The sequence below is a fragment of the Tetrao urogallus genome (assembly GCF_951394365.1).
Source record: "Tetrao urogallus genome assembly, chromosome: 6".
NCBI lineage: Eukaryota > Metazoa > Chordata > Aves > Galliformes > Phasianidae > Tetrao > Tetrao urogallus.
Genome location: NC_136819.1, coordinates 53,877,043 through 53,902,397, shown reverse-complemented (window position 1 = coordinate 53,902,397; position 25,355 = coordinate 53,877,043). Strand labels below are relative to the sequence as shown.

The following is a 25,355-nucleotide window of genomic DNA, read 5'->3' as shown; positions in this document are numbered from 1 at the left end:
TTAGTGCTGCAGTTGTTTCACCCTGCAGCAACGCTCTGTAGCAAAAGGAATGTGAGCACGTGGAAGGACCCAAAGAACTGCCACCTCAATCCTTCAAGTTGATTCTATGCTTGTTACTCGTAAGTGAAGCCACATTTTCTGACTGCTGCTCTGCACCGTGCTGTGCCAGGCCACGTGCCTTGGAAACATCAGAAGAGAGGAAACATCTTCTATGCCCTGCTCATTGGCCTCAGCAGGTGGTGCCTGCAGGAGGATGAGGATCCTGCAGGGCTGGCAGTGCTCCCATGCCCCACACACCAGTTAGTATGGGGCTGGGAAAGCATCGAGATATCATCTATAACTTCCACTCTGCCACTTGTTTACAAAGACCAGAGCCACCAATAGAACAGCAGAAACAACAGCATCATTTTTTAAAAATTTCCTCTCCTAACACTTGCACTTCACTGAAAACTTTTCTTCCCCTGCAACCTGCCTTTGTATTATTTTTTTTTTTTTCATTTCTTGCTTTTCTCTTCTCTGTTGAAAACTTCTCTAGCCAGAGGTTATCTCCTTGTACAGAATATAATTACCCGTGACTGCTGCTGCTGCCTTCTGTGGGAGAAAAGCCAAAACTTTGCTAATTTGACACAGTCTGTACTTCTCATTTCTGAAGTAGGCTCCTCCAAAAGCCAGGAAGTTACTGTTTTTTTCTATGCCAGAGGCTTGACCCTGAAGCACCGAGCCACATATCACTTGGATGAGCTTAGCCCAGCAGCAAGGGGTCAGCAGCAGTGCTGCAGTGCCTCAGCACAGGGAAGCTCAACATGGCCATGATGTGGGGATGGGTGGCAGTGATTCAGTCTTAGCTGGGACTACTCAATATTGTCAGAACAAGTAAAAGAAAATAAAGATATGCAGGCAAAGAACTGGGGAATAAAAAAACCCTAGGATGTGAATTCTAATAGTAATGGGTATTTTGCAGTAACAGAGTTAACCGTATTAAGAATATTTTCACATGGTTGGATTTAATCCACTTCCACAGTGGTTCAGCTGAAGTCACATCCAGATTAAATGTGTTTACACAGCAACTTAATTCCATTAATGTCTAAGAACTATTGCTAGATCTTTTTATCTGTAAATAAGCACAGAAAAACACCTTCTGCTGGCATTCCTCAGTGATTTGAGTGAGGCTTATTTTCAAACCTTAAATTGGATGAGCTATTTCAGTTGTGCCTGACCCTTTTCAGAAAGGTTACGCTTAGGCCTGTTGAAACATATATCCTAGGAACAGGCACAAACTCCAAAGGAATTAATCAAAAGAAACTGAATTAGCTGTGAGCAGAGCACATCTCGAGGAGTAAAGAACCACACTCGGGTCTCCTGGCAAGTGCTAAATTCAGTAAATGTGATGAAGTGTAAGACTTCACTTCCCTTATGGATGGGATTGGGAAAGACCACCCCATACAACACCAATCCTGTTTCATGAGACCGAGTTCCCATTTTTCTTTCATTTAATTATTTTAGGAAGGAGAGGAATGGGGGTTACATTAGTTACTGAGCTGTCAAAGGTTAAGCAAAAGTGAACTGATGGTCAGCCTCATCTCCCTCCCCTGTACGCCACACTGAGAGGTAACTCACCATGTTGGTGACCCCAACCCACTGTCACTTCCAAAGCGACCTTCACAAGTCCTCTCAATCCATTTAATGTGGAATTAGTTGGTAAATCTAAGATCTTTTCAGATGTTTTAAAATGCATTCATTTTCTTCTGTCTTTCTTTGTACCGGTAATGTGAAAATCATCCCTCCACAACCTTGTTCGATTTGCGAAGACCTCTCAGTAAGTGATTCCAAGGGCATGAATGAATTAAAGTACCCGAATTAATTAATCTTGAAGAACTGCAGTAAGTTCATGAAAGTGGCAAATATTGGACCACGGATCATTGTGTCCCGTTCTCAGAATGTCTCACTGCTGTTGTCAGCAGTGCACAATACACGACATTTCACAGAAACCTATAACAAAAGGGCAGCCAGTTGTCATGGTGACGAATACAGTGGGTGTGCAAGGAGGGAGGCAGAGGGGAAGCCACACGAGGCCATTGATGCAAAGATCTTCCCAGTGATTAATATAGTCTGGGTATCCAGAATGAGATGTCCTACAACTGTGCGCAGTTTTCAAGAGAGGCTGAAGTTCTCTGTCCTAGGAGAACTGCCTGACTCAGCTCCAGAAGCTGGAACATGCAGCAGACATGACATTTCAGTCTCCCACATCTATGCAGGGCCATGCAAAATAGAACAGGGAGCCCTCCCATTTGGCTGCACTGGGGCTGCAATTGGCTGCCAACTTATACAGTACTTCATGGATAGGATGGGGAGGGTGTTGCTCACCTCTGAAATCTTTGCTCCAGAGATAACTGTTCTGTTTGTATTTAAAGTCTTGGAGATGTCCTCACATCTGGTCACTCATAACCTGGTGCATTTATTTAAAACACTGTGGGTTTGCACCTATGTAATACAAGAACACCATGGCAGACCCCCTCATTCAGTGATGCGGCCCTGAAGACAACTACTCACTGTTCCCCTCCCCAGAAGCACTGGAAGTCAAATTAGAGAAATGATTGAGGTTAAGGAATTAGAAGAAATAAATATAGCTGTGTGCCCTATTGCCAGTGATCCATCTGACAGCACAGGCCCAGAGTTATGCTGGAAAATGCAGCAGAGGGAACACAGACTGTACAAGTGGAAACTTCCCAAATAGATTCAGCAATGAAAATAGTAGAAACGGTGAAAATTTTGCAGACATACACCCATCTTTTGACCACACAGAATGACTCGAAGCTCACTTGCAGCTGTCTGATACCCACAGAGCAACCCCTTCATCAGTGTTCAGATCCCACTGGAGAGATCTGATCCTGTCCACATCCGACACAGCTGCTTAGTAATACAAGAACTGTCTTCCATTGCCTCTTTTCCAAGCCCTGTATCCTCCCATAACGCAAGCATGCTTTGTAGGAGCTACATACTGGGATTGTCCAAAAATGTGAATATGGACAGGTGAGCTTTTCTTCTTTAACTATCAACCAACGTTTTTTTAGGAATTTAATTATCCTTGAGATTTCCTCCATCTCACAAGCTTAGCTGAAGCTGACAAATGGATTTCAGAGTTCTTGACAATATGACCAATAACAGACAAATACTGCAATCTCATATACTTAATTTCTTCAGTTTCTCTGGGAACAGTGCTAAACAAAACCCAACAGATACAACCAAAAATACTGAGAAGGAATGCTTAATTCATGTCTAGGCTGAACAACAGAAAACAAACTTTTATGAAGATGTTTGAAAAAAACACTGTTAATTTCCACATCTTCGAGTGGATTGTAGAACAGTAATTAGTGTATTTCTCATGCTAATGGGGGAGACAAATATGTGTCAGACACGGAATGTGAACACAGGATAACCCAATCCATGCTGTGCTCAGATAACTGTGCCATTTTCCTTCCTAAAAACAAACTACAAACTGCACCCAATTTTCAGAGCACAGGCCCTTGGAGCAGGGTACACTTACAGAGCCAATGCCTGCAACTGAACTCATCCTCCAGGAGCCACAGACAGCTGGGAGGCTGTGAATCATCTCACCTACAGCTAGATGTTAAAACAGGTCAGACAATCTGCACCCTGAAACATCTGTTTGTCTCCTGTGCCTAAAAACTGAGCTTTGTGCCAGTTGCTCAGATGCACACATCCTCTGCGTGACAGTAGGTAAGAAATATCCCAGCCCTCCCTCTAGCAGTGCAGGCATCAGGGTTAGGATCAGGCTTTGAAAATGCCCTCCTTTAAAGCTTTTGTGTGTGTATTATACCCTCCATCTGATGCTATTTTTACTCTCTCCAGCACGCTGCGGTTATGGCCAGTTGTCAGTTGGGATGCATTCCCCATCCCCCAGAGACCAGCCAGCCCTTCCAGATAAGCAGTACTATTTTAAAAGCTGCAGGGGGAGGATGAGAGATGACTGCACCAAGCCAGGCTGGTGGGTCCTAGTGAGATCTTATGAAGAAAACAGATGTTTTATCTGCATGGAGGGCTCAGACAAACCGCTGGGGAACAAGGTAAGAGTGACAGGGTGAGACAGCTGATGGCTGTGTGCCCCTGTACATCAAGCCCTTTGCACTGAAAATATCATCCCAGTCCCAGATGTGTCACAAGGACAGATCACGCTCAAACCTCTCCCATTGCAGAGGATGGTAATCACCAATAAATACCTCTAGTGACTGCTCATCTGCCCAGATGAGCTTAGAAGGCTTCACGCCTCAGCTCTTGAGGACGAGCCCTCTCTAGGAGCTTTGCCAACAAAGGGCATATCTGGAGATGCTCTTTATGTATTAAAGCTAGCCCAATTTCTCACATGCAACTTTTGGTAAACAAGCTTGCTCCAAAAGCAAAGTGCTTTTTAAACCCAGGCAGGTCAAAGAGAACATGATACACTGACGATACATACAGGGTGACATGTTTATCGATGTAATTTTTTTCAGATATTAAATATTTTTTTAATGTTTTTAAGATTTTTTTCCTTTAAATTTATATTAATTAAAAATATACTTAAATGTAAAAAGTTCTACTGCTGAAAGAATGTACAAAAATGAATACATAGGAAATAACTTCAATTGAGACCTTATATTTGTCATTAAATAGAAACTGGACCTCTGGAGCATGGGCTAGTGAAATGCACCTCCGTATTTGTTCTTCATTTGAAACTGTAGAGACTGTGACCTTCATTTTGAGCCAGAGAAATCCAAATCACAGAATTGTTGGAGCTGGAAGGGATCTCTAAAGGCCATCTAGTCTAACTCCTCCGCAGTGAACAAGGACACCTACAGCTCCATCAGGTGCTCAGATCCCCGTCCAGTCTGACCCTGGATGTCTGCAGGGACAGAGCACCACCACCTCTCTGGGCAACCTTTGCTAGTGCCTCACCTCCCTTATAAGAAAAGAACAAACAAATAGCATCAATTCCAACCATCCTTTGGGAAGGATCTAAAAACTGCTGGGTGGACCCACTCTGGACTGGTTTTCTGTCTTGAAAGCCTATTTCTCTTCAAGTTTCCTTCCCTTCCAAAACAGAGAGGACAATGGCAGCATTACTCACAAGATGCATTTTTAGCTCTTAATACTAAGGAGACTTCGGAGTAATGCCTCCTCCTGGGTCAGGACAAGGCAAGGAGATTGGAGCAGACAGGATGGGAAGACCAAGCCAGCAACACCCACTAAAGCCAATAAGGGGCCAGCAAGGAGCACTGGCTCCAACTCATCTTCCAGTAACAGCATTTTGGTACTGGTCAGACCTGTATGGTGCTCTGCTAGCAGGAGTATCTGCAAGCAGCATGGTCAGAAGCCCTCTGCTGAGGATGACATGATGAGAAAGCTGGCAGGAACAGAGGGCAGCAGAAGCCACAAGAAGCAAGAGCAGAGATCAGAATCAGAGCACCTCCTTCCAAATGCAAACTGCATTTAGGCCGCTTCACCTAATTTACTCCTGTAAATCTCCCTGTCCTCTTAGCTGACTTTATTAATCCACGCTCTGAGGAAGCACGAAATGATGGCTTTATTGTTCTGCTCTATACACTCCTCAGATAGATAGCTTTACTTTGATGTGAAAATCTGCCTCAAAAACAAATTGCTCTAACAACGGCTTTAATTGCTCTCCAGTAAATTCTCCTTAATCCTCCTGTACCAGGAACTGTTTTTTGTTAAACCACTACTCCATCTGCATGTGGGAAAGGAATCACTGTCCTTGGCTGGGCAGTGGGAATGACTGACTGCTGAGCAATTAGTTAATCTCTGGGATAGGAACGTTTCACTGAACAGTGTTTCATGCTGGATTTTGAATGAAAAGAAGGTTTCTGTGTGTTACTCTGCTGGATGCTTGAAAGAAATGGTAAATAATAACCCTTCTGCTAATTTCAATGATCCTGACTTCACAGATACGGTTGCATGCAAAAGCAAAACCTTGCTACGAAGCACATTTTAATTTTGCTATGGAGAAACTGTATTTATGCAGTTTCCTTCTAAGCGATGACAGAATTGAGTTGCAACAGAGGTGAAGATTTCCAATACAAATAACAAAGTGATGTCTTTTCAGGGCAAGAAAAGTTATTTCTGTGAGTTTGAAAAAGCTCTTTCAAGGGAAATTTAATTACATTTTACGGGCAAGATAGGGGTAGGTCCTTTCAGCATTGCTTAATAAAGCAATTTCCCCAAATTGTTCTTCTAAAAAAGGCACGCAAAGAAGAGACTCTTCAGAAGAGCGCAACAGTGGCCAAACTCCCAGAGCTCAAAACTTGGGAGGCCTTGTTACTGCTTGCTCTGTGTTCTAGAAATCGGATATTGTAGGTCAAACTTCAATCCAGTTCCATTTTGTGTTCACAATCAATTTGCATGGCATCCAACTACTTTTGTGGAGAGGCATCTACAAGACATCAGGCATGCTGATGTGAACAAGCGTGCATACTTAAACAGTTTTAAAGAGTTTGTCCCAGCTATTTCATACGTGGTATGGATCTGAAGTCATCCTGCTTTACTTAAAAAGAAGTCTGGATTGAAGAAGAAAGAGAAGCAGAAAGAGCTCCAAGTCACATTTGTCACACATCTCAGGAACATAATGACCTGACACATACACCACCAGACTGGGATGTGGGAGAATGGATGATTCTGCTGATCCAGCCTTTGGCCAAGTGGAGGGTCTTGTACAAATCACACTGTCTCTGTGTATCTCCATCCCATCTGGTGTATGAGAAGATAATAATATTGCCTTAATTCCTGTAGTTAATTGGAAATCCCTATATCATGGCTAACTGTTTACAACCAAGAGACTAGAATTCATTGGCTGATAGCAGAGAGAGGCCAGTGTTTCGTCCTATTGCCAAAACAGAGACAGTTCATTGAGAAGCCATAAAAAACACACATTGATGCTCTTAGGATTTCAACTCAGGATAAAAAGCTTAAGTTTCTGCTGTGCTAAGACATCTAGGGCGGTGCACAATGGATATATAATGCTACAGGAAAGCCCTTCTTGATGCCCTGATACACCCTTCAGATCCTGGCTCAGGGTAGCACTGACAGCTGCCTAGCAAGGAAAGATCAGTCCAGTCTCACAGATTGAGTGATAGGCACCAATTTCACAAAATGACACGATTACACATTTAACTAAGTGTTTGCTATGCTTTGAGGATAAGGAGTCAGATTTCCAAAAGAAACACCACAAGCCTTTACTCCTTTTATACAATCATTTACATATACATCATCCACAAGAACATTTTTTAAGAACAGATAAGCCTCTCCTGGTCAAGTCACCACAAACCCAAGCACCTCCTGTCCATACACTTAGCCTCTGTTTCTTTGCATGCCAGGGAAAAACAATGCATTTTTGGATTTTTGGCTGCAGCAGGCATAGCTGCTACATCAGATGCCTGTTGGGCTGTGTTCCTGCCAGCAAAAGGATGCTCAACAAGGGCACTGTGCACCTTTGGATGCAAGCAGCTTTGCCACAGGGTTATAAACAAGGCTTTGGAATTGAAACTAATCACTCTTTTCCCCAGCTTTGCCTTCGCTATTTTCTGATTTCATTGCTGTAACCATAGAGCAGATGTTATGTTGCAGAACAGTGAGATTGATCTGTTTCTCCAAATACAGCAAAATGCACATTGCACATGGTTATTTTATATCACCTTCTATGGAGATATTCAAGACCCATCTGGACATCTACCTGTGTGACCTGTTGTAGGGAATCCAGTTTAGCAGGGGGATTGGACTCAATCTCTTGAAGTCCCTTCCAACCCCTGCAATTCTGTGATTCTAACCAAATAACCAGCAAGGCTGTTTGCTTATGTATTTAACATATGCTACAACTAAGACCCAGTGCAAGCTGCTGTAGTTCAGAGTCAATTTGTTGCAAAGAGGAGTATGGATCTGTGCTGCTTCTGAAGAGGCTTACCTGTGACTGTGCTCCAAAGAAGCACAGCCCCTTCTATGGGGAGCACAAATGGGAACAAATTTTGGACTCCGCGTTGACGTAGATAGCTGTTGACACATATTGACAAGTGAAGTATACAACCACATTGCCACCATATCACCAGTAGGAACCTCAGGGCTCAGGAGCTGAAGGGAGCTTCCCATTGCCTCTTAGTCTGGCTGTGTGGCAATGAGCTCACTGGAAGGCAGTGTGTCTTCAACAGGACAGCTTCCAATTAGATCAGGCAGGTATGATCCTTGCAAACTTACACTGGTCACTGGATCAATACCTGCTACTGGCAGTGGCCTAATGAAAGGTCAGAACTCAGCATTGTCAATTGATTAGGGCTTTGCTGTGCTGCAGATGAGATATTTAGTACCGATGATTAAAAAAGAAACTCCTCAAAGAAAACAGCCTTCACTTTGTCCAGTGCAGTATCTCCTAAGAGCGATATGCTTCTGAGCATAAAGAGACAGTTCAAAGCTTCCATATGACAGCAGGGTGGCTTGAGCTTGGGGCAGACTGCAGAAACGTTGCTCTCTGGGATGGGGCAAAGTGCCAAAAGACTTTTCAAGCTGCTCTTCAGCCTGATTTAGCTCGGAACAGAAAATCAATCATCAATAATAATATGCAGTTCTAATCTGCCACTCTTCTTTCCCCATATGGGAGAAGGCTGGATGCATGACGCCGCGCCTTTGGCCAGATGTCAAAAATAGGGCACAGAGAGGTCATCTCACTTGCCCAGGGTCACTGAGCAGCTTAGTGGATGCGTGAGAGATGAAACAAAGGTTTACTGCCCAGAGCCCTCACAGTAGGAAAAGCCATGCTGTAAAAGGATTAAGTAAATAAATAAATATAAGGACTGACATTAAAACTAAATAATTAATATAGCAATAGATTTTTTTTCCCTACTGTTCAGTCTGGGACATACAGAACTAGATTTCAAAGCGCTGAATGTTGGAAGGGCTTAACTTTAATAGTTAACTGCTAAAGCTAAATCCAGTCCGGGACAGCCTTACTGCCGTTCAGGTTTGCGTTAGAAGTGGGTGAGGGGACAGCCACTGCTACCTCTGTTCCTTCAGGGAACATTTTCTGGAGGTCTTGCTTCTATTACACTGAAAAATGCCAACATCTACATGCTTGGCTTCTGGCCAGCCCTACTTCTGACAGACCCAGCATTCCTGCATGTTCCTAGCACAAAGCTGCACACAATATGGGCCCATAGGATTTGCAGAATTTGTGGTTTGTTTTCTGTGTTTCTGCCTTTTACTGGTTTCTGTCTGAAGATGAAATGGTCTCAATAAATACCTAAAATGCACTCTTTGATTATAATGTAATTAATCAGTAAAAGAATTACAATTGTTTCTCTCCAATTGTTAAGTGGAAATTCAAATTAATTGAAATTATTGCCCCCCTCCTTCTCCCCAAAAATATGACTTGAATGGACTAGAAAGTGCTTGAAAGTTGATCTGAAGTCCTCAGATCCAAAAAAAAAAAAAAAAAAGGGCTTTGCAACTGATAACTTGCGGATCTTTACAGCCACATCAATTCATTTAACAAAACATATAATCTCTTTCCATCAGCCTTGTTTCTGATACTGAAGACATTCTAGCTGGCTTTCAGAAACTTTGATTTTACAGGGAGTGCACTACCAGCTACTCTATTTGTTCACTACATCATTTTCAACATTTTGTTAATTTACTGAAAAGCCTTTGCAACAGGAGCTTCAATTAAAACAATGCATTCCCAGTGCCATGAGGTGCAGAACACCATCAGTTTTGGTTGGAAATGGTGAGTCAGAAATGAAGAAATAATTTTAAAGGGCAGAACATACAAACAACAGATCCAATTGAGAGGACAATGGACTTTCTGTGTACCTTGAAGAGCAAAGCACTGGACCTTTTTGTAACTTTCCATATTATGAAACCAGGAAGTCAAATGATCTGCTTTATCATGAGGAGACACTCCTCACCTGAACCAAGTCCAACAGTGGAGATCGATTTTGAGGACACAGCCTCTGATTCCATGGTAGTATTCTTGGGTGGAACAGATTTAGGCTGGTGGATGGTTAATCATTTGTTTCCTATTTGCCTCTAGAACTCAGTCAAGAATCAGATCTTTTAAACACTCATACAGCTGAAGATGGCTGAATCTGCCAGTCAACAAAGTCTAGCTTTGGGTAATAAGTGCTGCTGGTGCTTACTGCATTTTACAGATCTTCTGAATGAAACCCAAGCTCACACAACTGCTGGAAATATCCCTTTCCCACAGGACAACCTAGAAATGAAGCCACAGGGATGCTAACAAGGAGAATGAATTGGCCAATTCAGCAACTCACACCTCTGCTTCTCAGTTCAGAGAGACCAGTACGAAACTGGCAGTGTGACCTGGCAACTCTTTTAAAGTGAAATCAAGACTCAGCAAAGATGAGCACCTCTGGCAGACCATTCACTAACTGAAAGACAGGGTCAGCCCCCTGCAGAACAGACACAAAATAGCTCAGTGAAACAATTGGGAAATCACAATTTAACACCAACAAACAAACAAACAAAACCCCAAAAGGTTATATAAACTTTTAATGTCTACCTCATTTAACTATGAAGTGTGCTCTAAAATAACCTTAACAAGTATCCCTGGGATTCTTCAAGTGAAACACCTCCATCAGCAAGAGCTAAAATTTTTCCAGCTGAGAGCAGCATGCTGGCAGTGTGTGACCAAGGAGTGCGGGTTCTTGAAACACACCGTAATTGCCATTAATATGCTCACAGCCAGCACTTCAGTGAGAAGGAATCTCCTGGGGAGAAAAAAAGACCCAAGACATGAGCATGCTAGCACTGAAAAGTATCCAAACAAGAAGAAATATTCTATGAGGAAGATATGCAACCTTCATCAAAGGATAAAATCTCCCTTTAGCCAAAAGTGGTTGGTGCAGAGCTGTCACTGAAGGCACCTTAGTTCAAAAGATTGAAGGAAAGTCTTTCAGAGGTAATCTGTAATTACCAGAAGAGCAGAGGCCTTCAAATTATGGCATAATCAAACGATAACTTCTTAGATAAGTCCGTAATTTTGGTAATGTTTCCTGATACCTAAGTGGGAACCAATGAACAGCTCTTCTAGGGCAACTGGTCAAGGAAAACCACCTACAGCCAGCTGAGCCTGGGGGAGAGTTACGCACCAACCACAGAGCTCCCTCCAACAGCACAGGAATACTGCAGAGCCCAAACTTTAACACAAAGAGAAGCAGACAGTTCCCTGAAGGCACTCTGCAAAGAAATGAAGTTGCTGATGAGAGTCCTATCAGAGCTTCTTGCAGGCAAACCCAGCAGGCTGCCTCCACGGCAGACCCCCAGGGAGGACTGAGTGCTCTGACTATTCCCCAAAGGACCATTCGGTGTGTTTTTTCCAACCTCAGAAGACGGGACTGAGGAACTCAGCGAATGGTGACTCCACAGAGCTTTGTGTTTATTTCTGAACAGCATCAGCAAGAGGAGGAGACAGCACAAAAGAGTTAACTAGTGGGGGCATGGGGATGGGATAAACAGATGGTGTGGTGAAGAGCCATTTCCTTCCCATTTACATGCATTAAATCGATCCCTGGGCTTTCATGACAATAAGCCACAGCTCTGCTAGGGAGGATTTTAGTGATCTGGCTATATCCTACTTGCAGGCATCATTCTATTGTGTCCCAGCATTAAGCCTGTTCTCAAAGTTCCTTCAAATTTCTCCATGTGATTCTTGGTGATCTTCCTTAATACCTACATCACAGTCACCTATTTTCTAGATGCAGATCTCTGCAAAGCTCATCAGCACTGCTTTATGTTCCTATCCATGCATTTAGGCACTAACACAGGATGCTCCTTAGGGGCTGAGCCTGCTGTTTTTGTAGCCTTAGCTTATCTCATTGCTCCAGACCCAAACAAATTAGTTTATAATCCTCAGTATTGTAGACTTTGGCAAATCTGGCTTTAAAAGTGATCAGAAATGATCCCCCCCCTGTAAAATTGGAGTCAGTCCAGTTGATTTGTTCCCTATTCTTGTCTGGGGCTAGTAAAAAAAACTCTGCTTGGACAAATAACAGGTCTTTGCAATCAATAACATTGATGATTCTGTAGTTCCTCATTAGTGATTATGCTGCACCCTGTTTACACACTGTTTGTACCTCTTCTACCAATCCCTGTGCACATACAATTAACAAAAGACCAGCTGTGACATAAACCCTGCTGCAATGTCGCAGAGTGACAACACACAGAAGTACAGATCTCTACCTCTGGCTCTCTTACCTTTTTCATCTCAGGTGCTGCATTCACTTTGAGTTCTCATTTTGACCTCTGGCACTTAGGCCAAAGCACCCTCTGTTTTCCTCTGACTTGATATTTTTCTGGTGTCTGAAAAATGCAGCTAACCCCAAACTTCAAGCTAGACACCGGTTCTTCAGTCACCTTCTCCCAGGAAGACCTTTTCCAGGCATTAGCTGGAGGCTGCCTGTTCTCAGTGCAGTCTGACACCCACCTTACGTGTGGGAGGATGCCCAAAGATGTGTGTATCCATGCCAGATATTTCAGCCATAGGGCAGGGCTGATCCACAGGGCAGGCGTACCTGCCCACAAGCAGGCTAACAGTGTGAAAGAATGGCTGATGGGGAATTTGCAACGTCAATCACTGTCCCGGCAGAGTCCTTGTCTATCTATTAGCAGCTGTCTAACTTATTGAACTGATTTTGAGCAATACTGGTCTGAAAAGAAGCACTTTGAAGGGACTCATTTCTGATGGACCGCATGGCAAACAGTGCCTTGGTTCCAGCTTTCTGACAAATGCTTGAAGTAATGGCTGATGGTTCATGCTGATTAGTCATGCACCTGTTTGGTATACTAATGCATGGCTGGATTATGGTTATAAATTATTATTCATATACTTGTGTAGAGCATCCTAAAGTTACTGGATAAGTTTTTTTATAAACAGGAAACAGGAACAGTTGGTAATACACGAAAAAGCATGCATGGTTCAGTTCCCCATTTTCCTTTCTCTGCAGCCCTCTTGAGCAGGGGGGATAATACAGCCTGGGAGAAGGATGGAGCATAAAGGAGCTCTGAACTACCAACAGCTGCTCCATTTTAAAATGGATGCGCTTTAAACACAAGGGAGATAAAATTCATTACAATGGCAGGCAGTCAAGGAAGGCAGATTGGTGAAAACCATGCGCTAGACCTAGGAATGAAGTGCTGAGAAGCTGGAATCTGGTAAGGTCAGGGACATGGAGAAGGAATCCTAGATGCACCAAGGGGCATCTTGGGTACAAATGGAAGAGTAGGGGTTATCTTAGCAGAAATGCTGTATTTCAGCTGATCAGTAGAAACAGCTCACGTAGAAAAGGTTGGTCTTGGTACTTGCTTTGGTCCTCACTGCCATGTTTCGAAGAGTGAGCAGTGTTTGGGACTCTCAGAAAAAGCCAAAGCCTATGTCTGTAGGAAAAGAAGTGCTCTCTTTTTAAACAAACAAACAAAGGCAGAAATCAGCAGTTAGTTCCAACACAGCCATGAACTTGGAGTGCACAGAGGTAAGCCATCAGCCCTGGGTGCATAATGAGCAATATAAATATTTACATAGGAAGCACTGTACAAAATCTTTCTGGCAGCTGAAATATCTCCTGCAGAAAACTAATAAAAAGTAATCTAACATTCAACTAAATGTCCAAAGGGAGGTCTCAGAGTTCAAAAGATCATTGACTGCTTAATTAATGGAGTAAACAGAATCAGAGACTGAGTATGCTATGCTCTTTTCCTAACAGTATCTTACATCTGAGAACACATTCTGTTTTTGTAATCTTTAGGAAGGGAAACAAATTAAGACCAGGAGCTGTGGAAACTGAGAAGTAAAAATATGAGGATAAGATGTGGATTAGTGATAAGTATTCTTTCTTAAATGCAAGTTTTTTTGCCTTCAAGCATGTTGCTCAGAAGTGCAGTAATGGGATCAGCTTATTTCAGGTGTTTCCCAGAATCCCCATGTCCCCGTTCCTACCTCTGGCATGTATGTAAATCAGCTCCTCAAAAATTGCTCTTCCAGAGCTTCTTTTCACAGGACCTAAACCAAGACAGCTTGCTAATCACAGCAACTGGCTGACAATTAAAAAAGGCAAAGTCAAACAACTGTCATTAAGTTGGAAGTGACAGGTTGGGTTTTATTTTTAACTAAAACAAGTGTGATTAATGCTAACTTCTCCACCAAGTTTCTCTTGCCCTCTGTCTACAGTTTAACTCTTAACTGAATGCGTGGTTTCTCTGCAGTGGAAGTAGCCCAAAAATTGCAATCAAAGTAAGGTAAATCTGGGAATTGCAATATTCTGAATGGTTATCAGAGGCTGAACCATATGTTTGAGTATTATTACACTTGTGAAACGTGTGCTGCAAACAACAGGGGGATGGATTTGCACAGAAAGTAAGGCCTTATGCAGGGAGTTTTATTTAGCAATTTACAGACAGAGAAAGGAACTACTGAGGAGTCTTTCTGTGCATGCCAAGACAAAAACAAAACTGGAGAATTATACAATATCCCAAGTTGGAAGGGACCCCATAAGGATCATGAAGTCCAACTGCTGTGTCCACAGAGTACTACTCAAAAACTCAGACCAAATGGAGGCAAAAATAAGATCAGTGCTCTTCTCAGAGCAAAAAAAAGCTTTGATATTTTTACTGATTATTTCTGGACTGGACAAAACTGGCCCCATTTTGGGCTAAGCAAGAAAACTCCCACTTGGGTGAGTGCTAAAGCTCTGCCTGCTTCCTGTGAAGTCAATGGGCATCCATTCATATGACCCCAACAAATGGGTTCTCTTTTCCCCAGCCATGGTTTTGGGTGCATGACAGCTGGGATTCCCCGTCTTGGGAAGGAAGGTTTGTAGGAGTGAGAAGGTAGGTACAGAAACTCATTTTTATATTTCAAAGTCACACTTGGCACTAGGCAATGTTGGAAGCCATCAAAGAACTTGGTCCCTAACATTTCTAACATTTCCTCCTTTCCTCTGCAGTCGTGTTGAAGAAGTGGTAGAGCCCTGTGGTAATTAGGCTCAGCATCTCATGCAAGAAGTAATCCATTCCTCCAGGTGAGTTGGTTTGGAAAGGTGTGAGATAACACAACAAACCTCTTTCCCCACCTTCTGTGCAAATCCCACCTGCATGAGGGTGCCTGCAGCAGTGGCAGCTCCTGGGACACACTGAGGACATCATGGAATAGATTTGCTACTCTCAGCAGCAGCAGAAATGCATTTTTAACACAGTAAGCTGTGCCTGAGCTGATGGCATATTAGGCACTAGAGGAGCAATACAAAGCCTTGGGAAACCCAGTTTCAGCAGTATGTCTGCCCAAGAGAGCGTGCTGCAGAGCTAAGCCTGGCAAAGTAACAGCCTTCAAGCAAAGCTCAGGCATGCAACGATGGCGATCTGCTCAGGTCTGCTGTAAGCTGAGCTGCTGTGCCTGCGTACATAACATCAAAGCTCAGGGGGCTGATAAGAAAAAACTTTCTTAACTGGAAATGGGAAATAACATAGCAGTGTTGCCTCTTAGAAACACACAATCATCAAGTTTGGAAAAGACCTCTCAGATCATCCAGTCCAACCGCGCACTTACCACCAATATTTCCCTGCTAAACCATGTCCCTAAGTACAGGACCTAAATGTTCCTGTTGCACCATGCGCACCGCCTTCCTTTCAGTTGGAGGAAATCAGAAGCATTCAATTTAATTAATGAGGGAATGGGAACACAAAACATTTTTTTTTTGGTAGTATTTACAAGATTAAAAATAGCAAACCTTTGATTTACTTTATCATCATTCAAATCCAGTGTAAGCAACACGGCCCTGAATCGATATTAACAGACAGCATGCAGAAAGCTCTCTGAGTGAACTACAGAGACTCTCTTAATTATGGCAGCTTTCTAAACAAGAAAATGGTATTAATTCATGGACATTAGCAAATCACCCCCAGCCTGAATATTCCCTCTAACAAATGCAGTTTACACCTGTTTTCCAGTGGATGCTGCCAATCCCTGACATGTCCTGATCAATGATGTGTTCACACACAAGTAAATCACTCAGTTTGCATTTCCCTGGCTGCATGAAGAAGAGATGGGGTAAATCAGCACTGCCTTGTGTAACAGCTGCTGAGTCTCTGCGTGCACAAAGCAGCACATCAGCACATACAATTCTCTTCTGCAGCCACACTGTACCATTCTGAGCTCCTTGAAAGCAAGGCTGAACTGCTATGCATTTCTCAATAAAGACCAGCAGTGAAATACTGGTCTGACAAATGAGATCAAAGCCATTTTGATTTAGACAGGGAAAGAAGCTTCGTGTCCATGCAAAAAACAAACAAACAAATAAACAAACTGTACACCTCTGTAATGGCAAAGGATTATCATGACTGTGCTCAATCCCACTTCAAACAGAGTTGGTGGGGCTTTGTCTCACAGAAACACAACTGTGACCTCAGAAGGAGGTATTTAACTTAGAAATTCTATTCAGAATAGAACAAGGGTACACTGGTACCTTGTGAGATTAATGTGGCTCTGAAACATGCAGATGCAAAGATCCCCACTGTTCTCCTCTGTGTCTGCAGTGAGGACTCGGCACTGCAATTGCCCCCACAGCCCCAGTTCCCCACAGTCTGCATGGCCTGGCCTGTGCCCAGAAGGAGGGAGATGATGAAGTGGCAAACAGGAGAGGGAGGAGAGCGAGGCACAAGGGAAAGTCAAGTTCATGGCTACCAACAAAAGCGAGAAAGCAAACCCATTGATAGCTTTTATACAGCAGCCTCTCTGCTCAGGGACAGCTGTCCCATGCTGTCTGGCAGAGGCACAGAGGCGAGAAGTTAATGCTGTTGCAGCTTTCTCTCTGAATTATGCTGCTCTTCTACCTAACAAAGTCATGCATGGCCCTCCCAAGGACTCACTGACTTCCCTGCTGTGACTGACTCAGATCCCTGTGCCCTGAACTGGAGCACAAGGAATTATGCTCAGAGGAGCAGAAGATGAGAGCAAAAAGCTGCAATAAGTTCCGGATGGACATCTATCCTCCAGAAAGTGGGCATCAGCAGGAGGGCAGCATGGGCTGTGCTGCTGGGCCATGCTGGGTCCCATGCACATGCACAAGTCTAGACACCTGCCTGGGTCTCACACACAGGTCTAGACATCTCCAGAAGTGGTGCCAGATCTAAATCAGTGAAACAGCCCTTTAGGAAATACCATAATGGAATAGTGGCATATCTGGAGATAACTGAATACAACGAGGTCAAACAATAAAGAAAGAAAATTGGCTTAAGTGAAAGCTTCTCAGAGCATAATGGAGCCTGCAAGGTCTGCTAAGATGTGAACAAAATGAAACTCTATTGATTTTGGAAGGTATAACTTATTTGCTCTGTAATTGTGCTAAACTGTAGCTGCAGCTAAATTGCAGTGGTAGGACTTCACTTTCTAGGACAACACACTCACATAAAAAGAAGAAAAAAACAGAGATAATTAAAGACCAGAGAGGGACAAGAAAGGGCAGGAGCATCCTGAAACAAGTTGTAACAATTTTTTTTTTGCATGGAGACAGGCGAAGGACTTTTGGTGAAATTAAAGGCAAAGCTAGTCTGTGAGATGTACTGAGAGGAAAAGGTGGGGATGAAAGTCACCCTGTATGCTCAAACTGAGCTGACCTGTATGCTCAAACTGAGCTGACCTTATTGCTGTAAAGAAGGGGAAAAATAAGGAAAAAGGTGTGTTGTTTTTGATACAGCTGAATAGGAAAACAGGTAAGTGAGACTATTGCCTTACACAGCTGACAAAGTTGTAGTCTGCCATGGTCACAGGAGAGCTGCTGCAGTAATGAAGTAAGAAGAGCTATGAACACCCAAGCATACTATCACAGGCAGCACAGCTAGAGGCTGATGATGCTGTGTTTCAGCTGGGCAAGTGGAGATGGCTGTCACCATGTAGGGCTCTCTGTGCCTCCTCACCTCCCCTAGGGGTTGTGAGCAGCCTGATGCATTAGCATGCAGATGCCTTGAGTCTCAGGAAAGACAAAGACAGGGGAAGGAAATATACACTTTGCCATCAAGACATGAATCAAATTAACTTCCAGTAGGATTGAGCAAGCTGCTGAACTGCAAACACATTCTGAGTCAAAAGTCATGCCAAAAGCCTGCTGGACGTGTAAGCCCCAACAGAAATCGATGTGTTGGATTGCCTTTCCAGAGCCCCTCTGGAGTTCAACTACCTTACTGCAACTACCCACTGCAACTTCCTAAACAGCACATTTCCCTGTTTCTCTTTAGCAGTAATGATGGAAAAGTTTGTTTCGCCCAGACAGGTTTGGTCACCATTGCTATCCCACATGGAGGAAGCTCCCAGTGACAGACTGCAAAAAGGGGTGCAAATGGATGATGGACGTACCCTTGTGAAGGTGTAGAACAGGGAGTTCCTAGCACAGTTTTCCACACAGACAGCTCTAAGCTTTCTGATGCCCGTTTCCCTAACCCCACGCTCTGATCCCTTTCTATGTGAGCAAGTCATTCCCCGCAGCCGGTCAAAACCAAGCAGGAGCACCAGCTGGCCAAGTGCAAACAGCTCCGCCATAATTGTAAAAGGCTTTCAAAGCTCACAACCTGTGAAAATCTGCAGGTTCACCAGAAAGTGTGCATCCTGAGGGGCAAGCAATGCACAGAGCAACACCTTCTGCCTCTGACATTGCTTCTGCATCAGGACACTGGAAGAACCTGACAAGTGACAGAGGAAGGGGATCCTGACTGACCTTTGGTACAGCCTTTGCTTTCAGGAGACAGAAGCACAAAATTCAAATGAAAACATAGCTTTAAAAGAAAAATAAAAAGTGACAAAGAAATGATGTATGATTCACTCAAGAAACAACATATGATTCATTAAAACCTCAAGCAAAAACAGAAAGCTGATTTTAAAAGAAATCATTCTGACCTAAAATAGCCAGAACATTTGTGTTAAGAGAGTCTGACGGCCTCACCTGCTTCACACTGTGCTGGCTGAATTAGATAACATCAGTTGCTCACAGCGTTGTCCCTGGCTTTAAGGATGTCACATGGAACAGAACAGAGCCTCTCTGGAGGATATTTCACTGCCTTAAAGGCACTTTCTTTCTTCACATTTCCTTGGCTCATTCCTAGCACAACTTCCAGGAGAAAATGTGCCAGAGACCCTACATGGCCAGACGTCCTCTCCTCAGCTCCTCCACATTCATTTAACACAACTCTTTTTGCTCACAGCACAGAACAGCAGTATGCACCCATGTACCTTAAAAGCTAAGTAGGGAAATCTTTGCTTTACTGAAGCATGGAAGAATTTCAGCTTTGCTTTCAGGGGGCCCAAAATTTCAGTTTGATTTTTCCTGCACTTCCACAGACCACGGTGATCTAGTAGTTAGCTGGAGATGGTGCATTAGTTGGTGTAAATGGAAACAATATGGAGAAAAAGAAAAAGCTTTAAATATATCTCAGCTGAAAACTTGTTTTCTGTGGAAACACAATTGGTGGCTTAGTGCAGGCCTTCCTTCCCAAATTTTGACTATCAATAAAATGTGTTTATCTGTATGTGTATGGGTCTCTTAAAAGTCTATCTTGGCTTCTTTCCCTTGGCCAAACTTCATGGCTCAAGCTTGCAGAGCCCTCACTCCAGCTGCATGAAATCTTGAAAGGCACTTAATGAATTAGACATTATTAATATTCTCTTCCAACATCAGAAGGCAATACTTAACTCTTTGAAGACTCATCCCAAATGCTGCTTTCTAACTTTCAGTCCTCAGAGGCAGCTATGTAATCTCATTGCGATTTTATAGAGTATCTTTCCAGATTAATTATTTCCCCTATTTGGAAAAAAAGAAGTTCAAAGTCCTGCCTCTGCCTTGCAGTGTACATTAGCAATGTTGGATGTCCCATAAAAATTTCAGAGCACGAAACAAGATATGCTGCAATGCTCTGCAACTACAGATTAAAAGTCACTTCGTCACCATGAGCAGGAGAGAGGACTGCAGGTTGGAAAGCAAGCAGGCATGCTCACTTTATGAGCTCATAAATGCAGCGTGATGGCTGAGCTACCTAATGCACAGAAAAAGAAAACAAAAACCCAGAGTTGATAACAGCACACTGAGCAGATGCCTTAAGTAGGTCATTCGACATGCCAAGCCTCTAAATGCTATTTGGGAGTGAGAAAACATTATTTCCTCACTTCAGTGTGACTTTCTCTTCCCCGTCATGTGGAACTAACCTTTTGTGCTCAGCACTATTATTAATTTATTAGCCTTTTGAACGTTTAAATTGTTTCACAGTCTACAGACTACATCTGAGTGCTTGTTGAGGGACAATACAGCACAAATGCATGTGTGTAGGCACCCACACACGTTCATACGTATTTGGAAAAGCAGACCTGATGAAAGAGCAATTCTCTCTATCTATATATTTTTGACAGTGAGAACAAACAGCCATTTTGTTGAGCACAGAACTGCAACGAGTGTATTTTTGTTATGATTAAATGTCAAACGTTACAAGTGATGAGTACGGAGAAAATGTGCTAAGTATATTTCTATTGCAATCAATTAAAGGATGCAATGATTTTCTTTCCATTTAGATTACATGACTCCAGCACAAATTGCTGCAGTACAGTGCAGCCCTGGCTGCCTGCTTTCACTTACTGAACAACTGCTTTTTGTCCGCCTGATAAAACTGTTCTGGATGGCGTGGCTGAACTCACAGTCAGACACTTCATGTCCAATAGGGAATTGGGTACACTTTCAGCAGATACGTTGTTTGAAACAATCCCCTGAATAATTTTACATAACAGGGCCTGGACTGTATCCCCACTGCTGAAAGCAGTATGATCTGTTTTGTACCTAGGAACAATACTCATAATTTTTGCAAAAGCAAGCTTTGGCTCAGCACATCTTAAATACCAGGAGAAAGACTTTTCCTAAAATAGCTCTTGAGTAGGAGACATTATAGGTGGAGTTCATCTGATGTACCCTTGGTATTTAAAAGTTAGCAACTGAGGACTGTCTCAAAAATCAACAGAAAAGGGATGATTTTCTCATCCCAGATAAGGCATTGAAGAGGGACAGGCAACTGCACTCTAAAGGAAGCACTCCTCCTCATGGGCTATAAAAGTGACTGGTGAGTAGCTCAGATGTCACTGGCCAACTTTTCAGTGAAATTAATTCATGTACTACACTGATTTGATCTTCCTTTGACTCCAGTGCCAACTCATGCACCCAACTGACGTTGCCTTTCCTTCTGCAAAATCCAACCTTTCTTTACAAGTGCTCTTCAGACACTTCCTGCTTTGAGTCACTGGCTCCATGGCACACTGCATGTACCTAATGCTCCCTGAGTGCTTTTCCTCCAGTGTGACTCCCTGTGCCAGGGCCCTGCAAGGAACCAAACTGCCCAAAAAAGGAATGTGATAGAAGAAAATAAATAGAAAAACAGCCAAGTGATTATTTCCCTTATGTATTCTAGGACTGCAGAATTGAACTCCAGCATGTTGGCCTGACAAGAAAAGATCTGTCTGTGTTTTCCCTGTGCAAAACCTTATCATGGCTGATGGGGAGTCCCAGGAAGCTAGCTGAAGTGACAGGTTTCCCATTTTGAGAAGGATAGAATAAATTCTGATACAGTGTACTCTTGTCCCATGAAATCACCATCAGGAAAGTCTGAAAGAAATTGTCATCTGGGAGTGGAGCTGGTGGCACGTGTCAAATAGGAAAGGGGGGATGGGGATGCTGAAGTCATGACCTGGAGAACATTTTATCAATAAAAAAAGCAAAAAGCTAGAAGCCCCAAAGCAGCTCTCAAGCCAAAAGCTCTTCTTCAGGACCAAAGTGGAGTTAACAAGCTTCAAGTCAGTGGTAAGCTGAGAAACTGGAACCAAACTTCATTATAATTTAGCTCTTCCAGACTCCTGCAGAGATGGAGGGGAGCTATAATCCCCCATTGCATCTACTTTTTGCCATGGGTATTTTGTGCCATAGCTGGTATATTAATGAGCACAGGAACACAGTAAAAATTAAATCTTCTTTGAAATAAGTATTTGTAAAATACTCTAGTGGCCAGGGAGAAACTATATCCAAGAAACTGAAATTCTAGTTCTGTTTAATTCCTGTTGCTGCAGAGGCTGATATTACCTTGTAAAATATGGAGATAGCTTTGATACCTTATCAGGTGAGATGTCCTAGCTGCAGAAAAATGTGTTTCAGCAGCTAGAGGTCTTCAGTTAATGCTCAATAATCTATAAATCATTGTTAGGAGATTCCTCTATGCAAATAAAATGTATATAACCCTCATCAATCTTAAAAAAAAAACAACACAAAACAACAACAAAAAAAAACAAACCAAAACAAAAAAAACATCATAAAGATTAAAATTTGCAGCTGCAATATGAATTAAAGAATCCCTTAACCTGTTCTCAAGATATGTCCTTATGGCTAATTAATTTTTAGATGGAGTGCTCTTTGAAAGAACTAATGGATAGTGAGCATTGCTGATTGATTAAAAAATGAGCAGGAGGATTTAAAAAGTGAGCTGTGAATGTAAAATTGCTACCAAGCTTTATTAACCTTGCCATATTAAAATTCTCAACTGTGCAAGGGAGTGAAGCAAGTATTAAAATAATACTTTTGCTGAGTACATTTTATTTATTTAACATCAATAAATCTCTCCTAGTTGGTGCCATGCAAATAAATCCATCAGACTATTCTCTTCTGATCTAGCAGGTGAGAGACTGAGCCTCACCTCTGAGGAATCTAAAATACGGACTCTCTCACACTATTACATATAACTTTATACATTATGCAACAGAAAGAAAAAAAAAAACAGCAAAGCAAAGAAAAAGAAAGTGTAGTTCATATGTCACACTGCCAGGATTGCTTCTCGGAGCTGCAAATCTATGGCTCACTTTTATTGAGCCATCATTAACAAAGAGCTACAACATTTATTGAAAGGCCAGTTAATCTGCAATGACCTGAAAACATCAAGAGTAAACTGGGGGTTATTCAACACTGCAAACAGTGTGCAATCTCCTGCTGAAAGAAAGGGAAAACAAGATCAGCTGCCTTACCCGTTTCCTCAAATTACAGGTGAGTGTGAGGTTCCTTGAGAAGGAGTTTGCAAAAGCAGTATAAAAGTCCAACACTTTAAGCAAGGCTTCTCGCTTAATAATATGTAAATCGCAGTATGTCAGAGCGCGTACGTTGGCACATGCGTGGGCCAGACTGGTTTCCTTCCAGAAGATATCACCAAACACATCACCTTTACCTGAAAAACAGGACAAAATTTGTTAAAAGTCAACGCTTATGTGGTGCTCCCCAGCATGCAAACGATTTCTTTCCAAACTTTCTTATGCTTCTGAATAAGCTAACATCAGCTCCCAACTGTGAAAACTAATAAGGGTAAAAGATTTAAAAATATCTGAGGTATTTGAGCATCTTTAGCAACAGCCCCAGGTTTTTAAGACATTTATAGATAGCTCTGCAAAGTGTCACAGAGCATAAAAGCCAGACTGTGTGGCTGAAGATGCAGGTAATGGATTTCCCAAAAGCCCCTGAACATAAGAAGTAGTTATCTAATGGTGAAGTGACTGAATATTTCTGAGGATCACTCCTAAGTGACAGAGTAACCCTGCTTTCACTGATAGCCTGTGTCATTCAGGATTCTTTATCACCATGGCTCTACAATGCTGTTTGAGAGCCAGCTTCTTAAGCGCTCATTAAACATTTTTACTTCAGTGAGAAAGGTAACATTCCTTCTAAAAACCCACTAAAACCATCCCTGAGACTTCTAACCTCTAAATACTCGGTCCAAATCTTAAGCAGATCCAACAGCCGGCTTCCAAATCCAAACATATCCACTTACACACAGGGTTCTGCTGAAGTCTCTATTTAAATATTTGCTGACTAAGAAAGGGTCTGACCCCTTAGACACGTGCATATTTAAATAACCACAGCCAGATGTGAACCACCGCACGCATCAGTACAGGTTAGGGGCTGACCTGCTGGAAGGGAGCCCTGCAGAGAAGGAGCTGGGTGTTCTGGCTGGCCAGGAGCCAGCAGTGTGCCCTCATGCCAGGAAGGCCAAGGGTGTTTCTGGGGTGAAAGAAAAGGAGGTGGTCCTCCCCCTATTTGCTCTGCCCTGGTGGGGCCACACTGGGTGCACCGTGTCCACTTCTGGACTCCCCAGTTCAAGAAAGACAGGGAACTGCTGGGAAGAGTGCCACGGAGGACTGCAAAGAGAAGTGTGGTTGGTGGCTGGCAGCTCAGATTCTGAAGCAGAAACTGTGGTACTAAGGGCACTTATGAAGGAAGGTTGCTTCGGTTGCCAGTGGTATCCCAGCTCTTTATTTTTGTAGTTATTAAGAGGAAACTAGAAATCTGTCAGTGGTAGTATCTCTATTGATTTCAGGTACCTCAAACAGCCCCTTGGTGAAGGTTTGTGATTTTTATAGTTTGAGGAAAGAAAAGGTAATACATTTTAATGCTTCTTACCCTAAGGACTTGCAACATTTCACTCAGCTCTATTTCAGGAACACAGAACAATAATTTATCCAACCTTACTGCTCTTTGGGGTCAGAGACTATTCCTCTATTTGTATTTCTGCTTCAGGTATCATATCTAGTAACTAGACTAACATTTCTCATGCAGCCTGTGCAGCAGACTCATCTCTCAGAAACATTGCAGCATTTTCACTGAACTGCTTTAAAATAATTCTACATTTTGAGATGCTGTTAAAATGAACTGCAATACATAATATTCCTGATACAGCTGATAAAACAAGTTGCCTTAAAATGCTCTCCTTATCACAGAGCATTTCCTACAAATATATAATTTATCTAACGTTATGTTTCAAATTACCCTTTGCAGTTAATTGCCCTTCTCTCTACGCGCAGTTTAAAACCTGTTTCGCAGACATACTCAGCACAGTTACATAATTTATAGAAAACAGACCATTTTGGAGGTGCACAAAATTGCTTAATGGATTTGCTCTCTGAGGTGGACACAGGACAGAATTGAGCCTTGGTTGCAGCAACTGCAGACTGCAGTTAAACAGAATTCAGTAATACGATTTTCCTGCTGAAATGTTAGCAAAATGCTTCTTTTTTTTTTCTTCTTCTTCTTCTTATACTTAAGGTAATATATAAATAATTCAAGCTGAAAGCAGTGGATGCTGACTCAGAAACTGTGCAACAGAACATTCCCAAGTCACAGACAGATAAAATCACCATTCATAAAACTGAGATCTCCTCATCTTCTGCAGTTCAGTGAGGCAGGAACGATACTGCGTTCCTCTGAATGAGGCTGAGAAGATAAACTGCATCTCTGCACTCCTTC

The 25,355-nt window shown here is 42.6% G+C and overlaps 1 protein-coding gene across 1 annotated transcript in view; it reads right to left on the bottom strand.

Moving 5' to 3' along the window:
- The window catches only part of KCNH5 (potassium voltage-gated channel subfamily H member 5), a gene marked incomplete at its 3' end in the record, with an annotated part of 142,012 nt that overhangs the window by 1,858 nt on the left and 114,799 nt on the right, over positions 1-25,355 (bottom strand). The window contains exon 10 of the mRNA XM_079537762.1: positions 23,090-23,286. Within this exon, the coding sequence (XP_079393888.1) occupies positions 23,090-23,286 (197 nt within the window). The remainder of the gene's footprint in view (positions 1-23,089; positions 23,287-25,355) is intronic.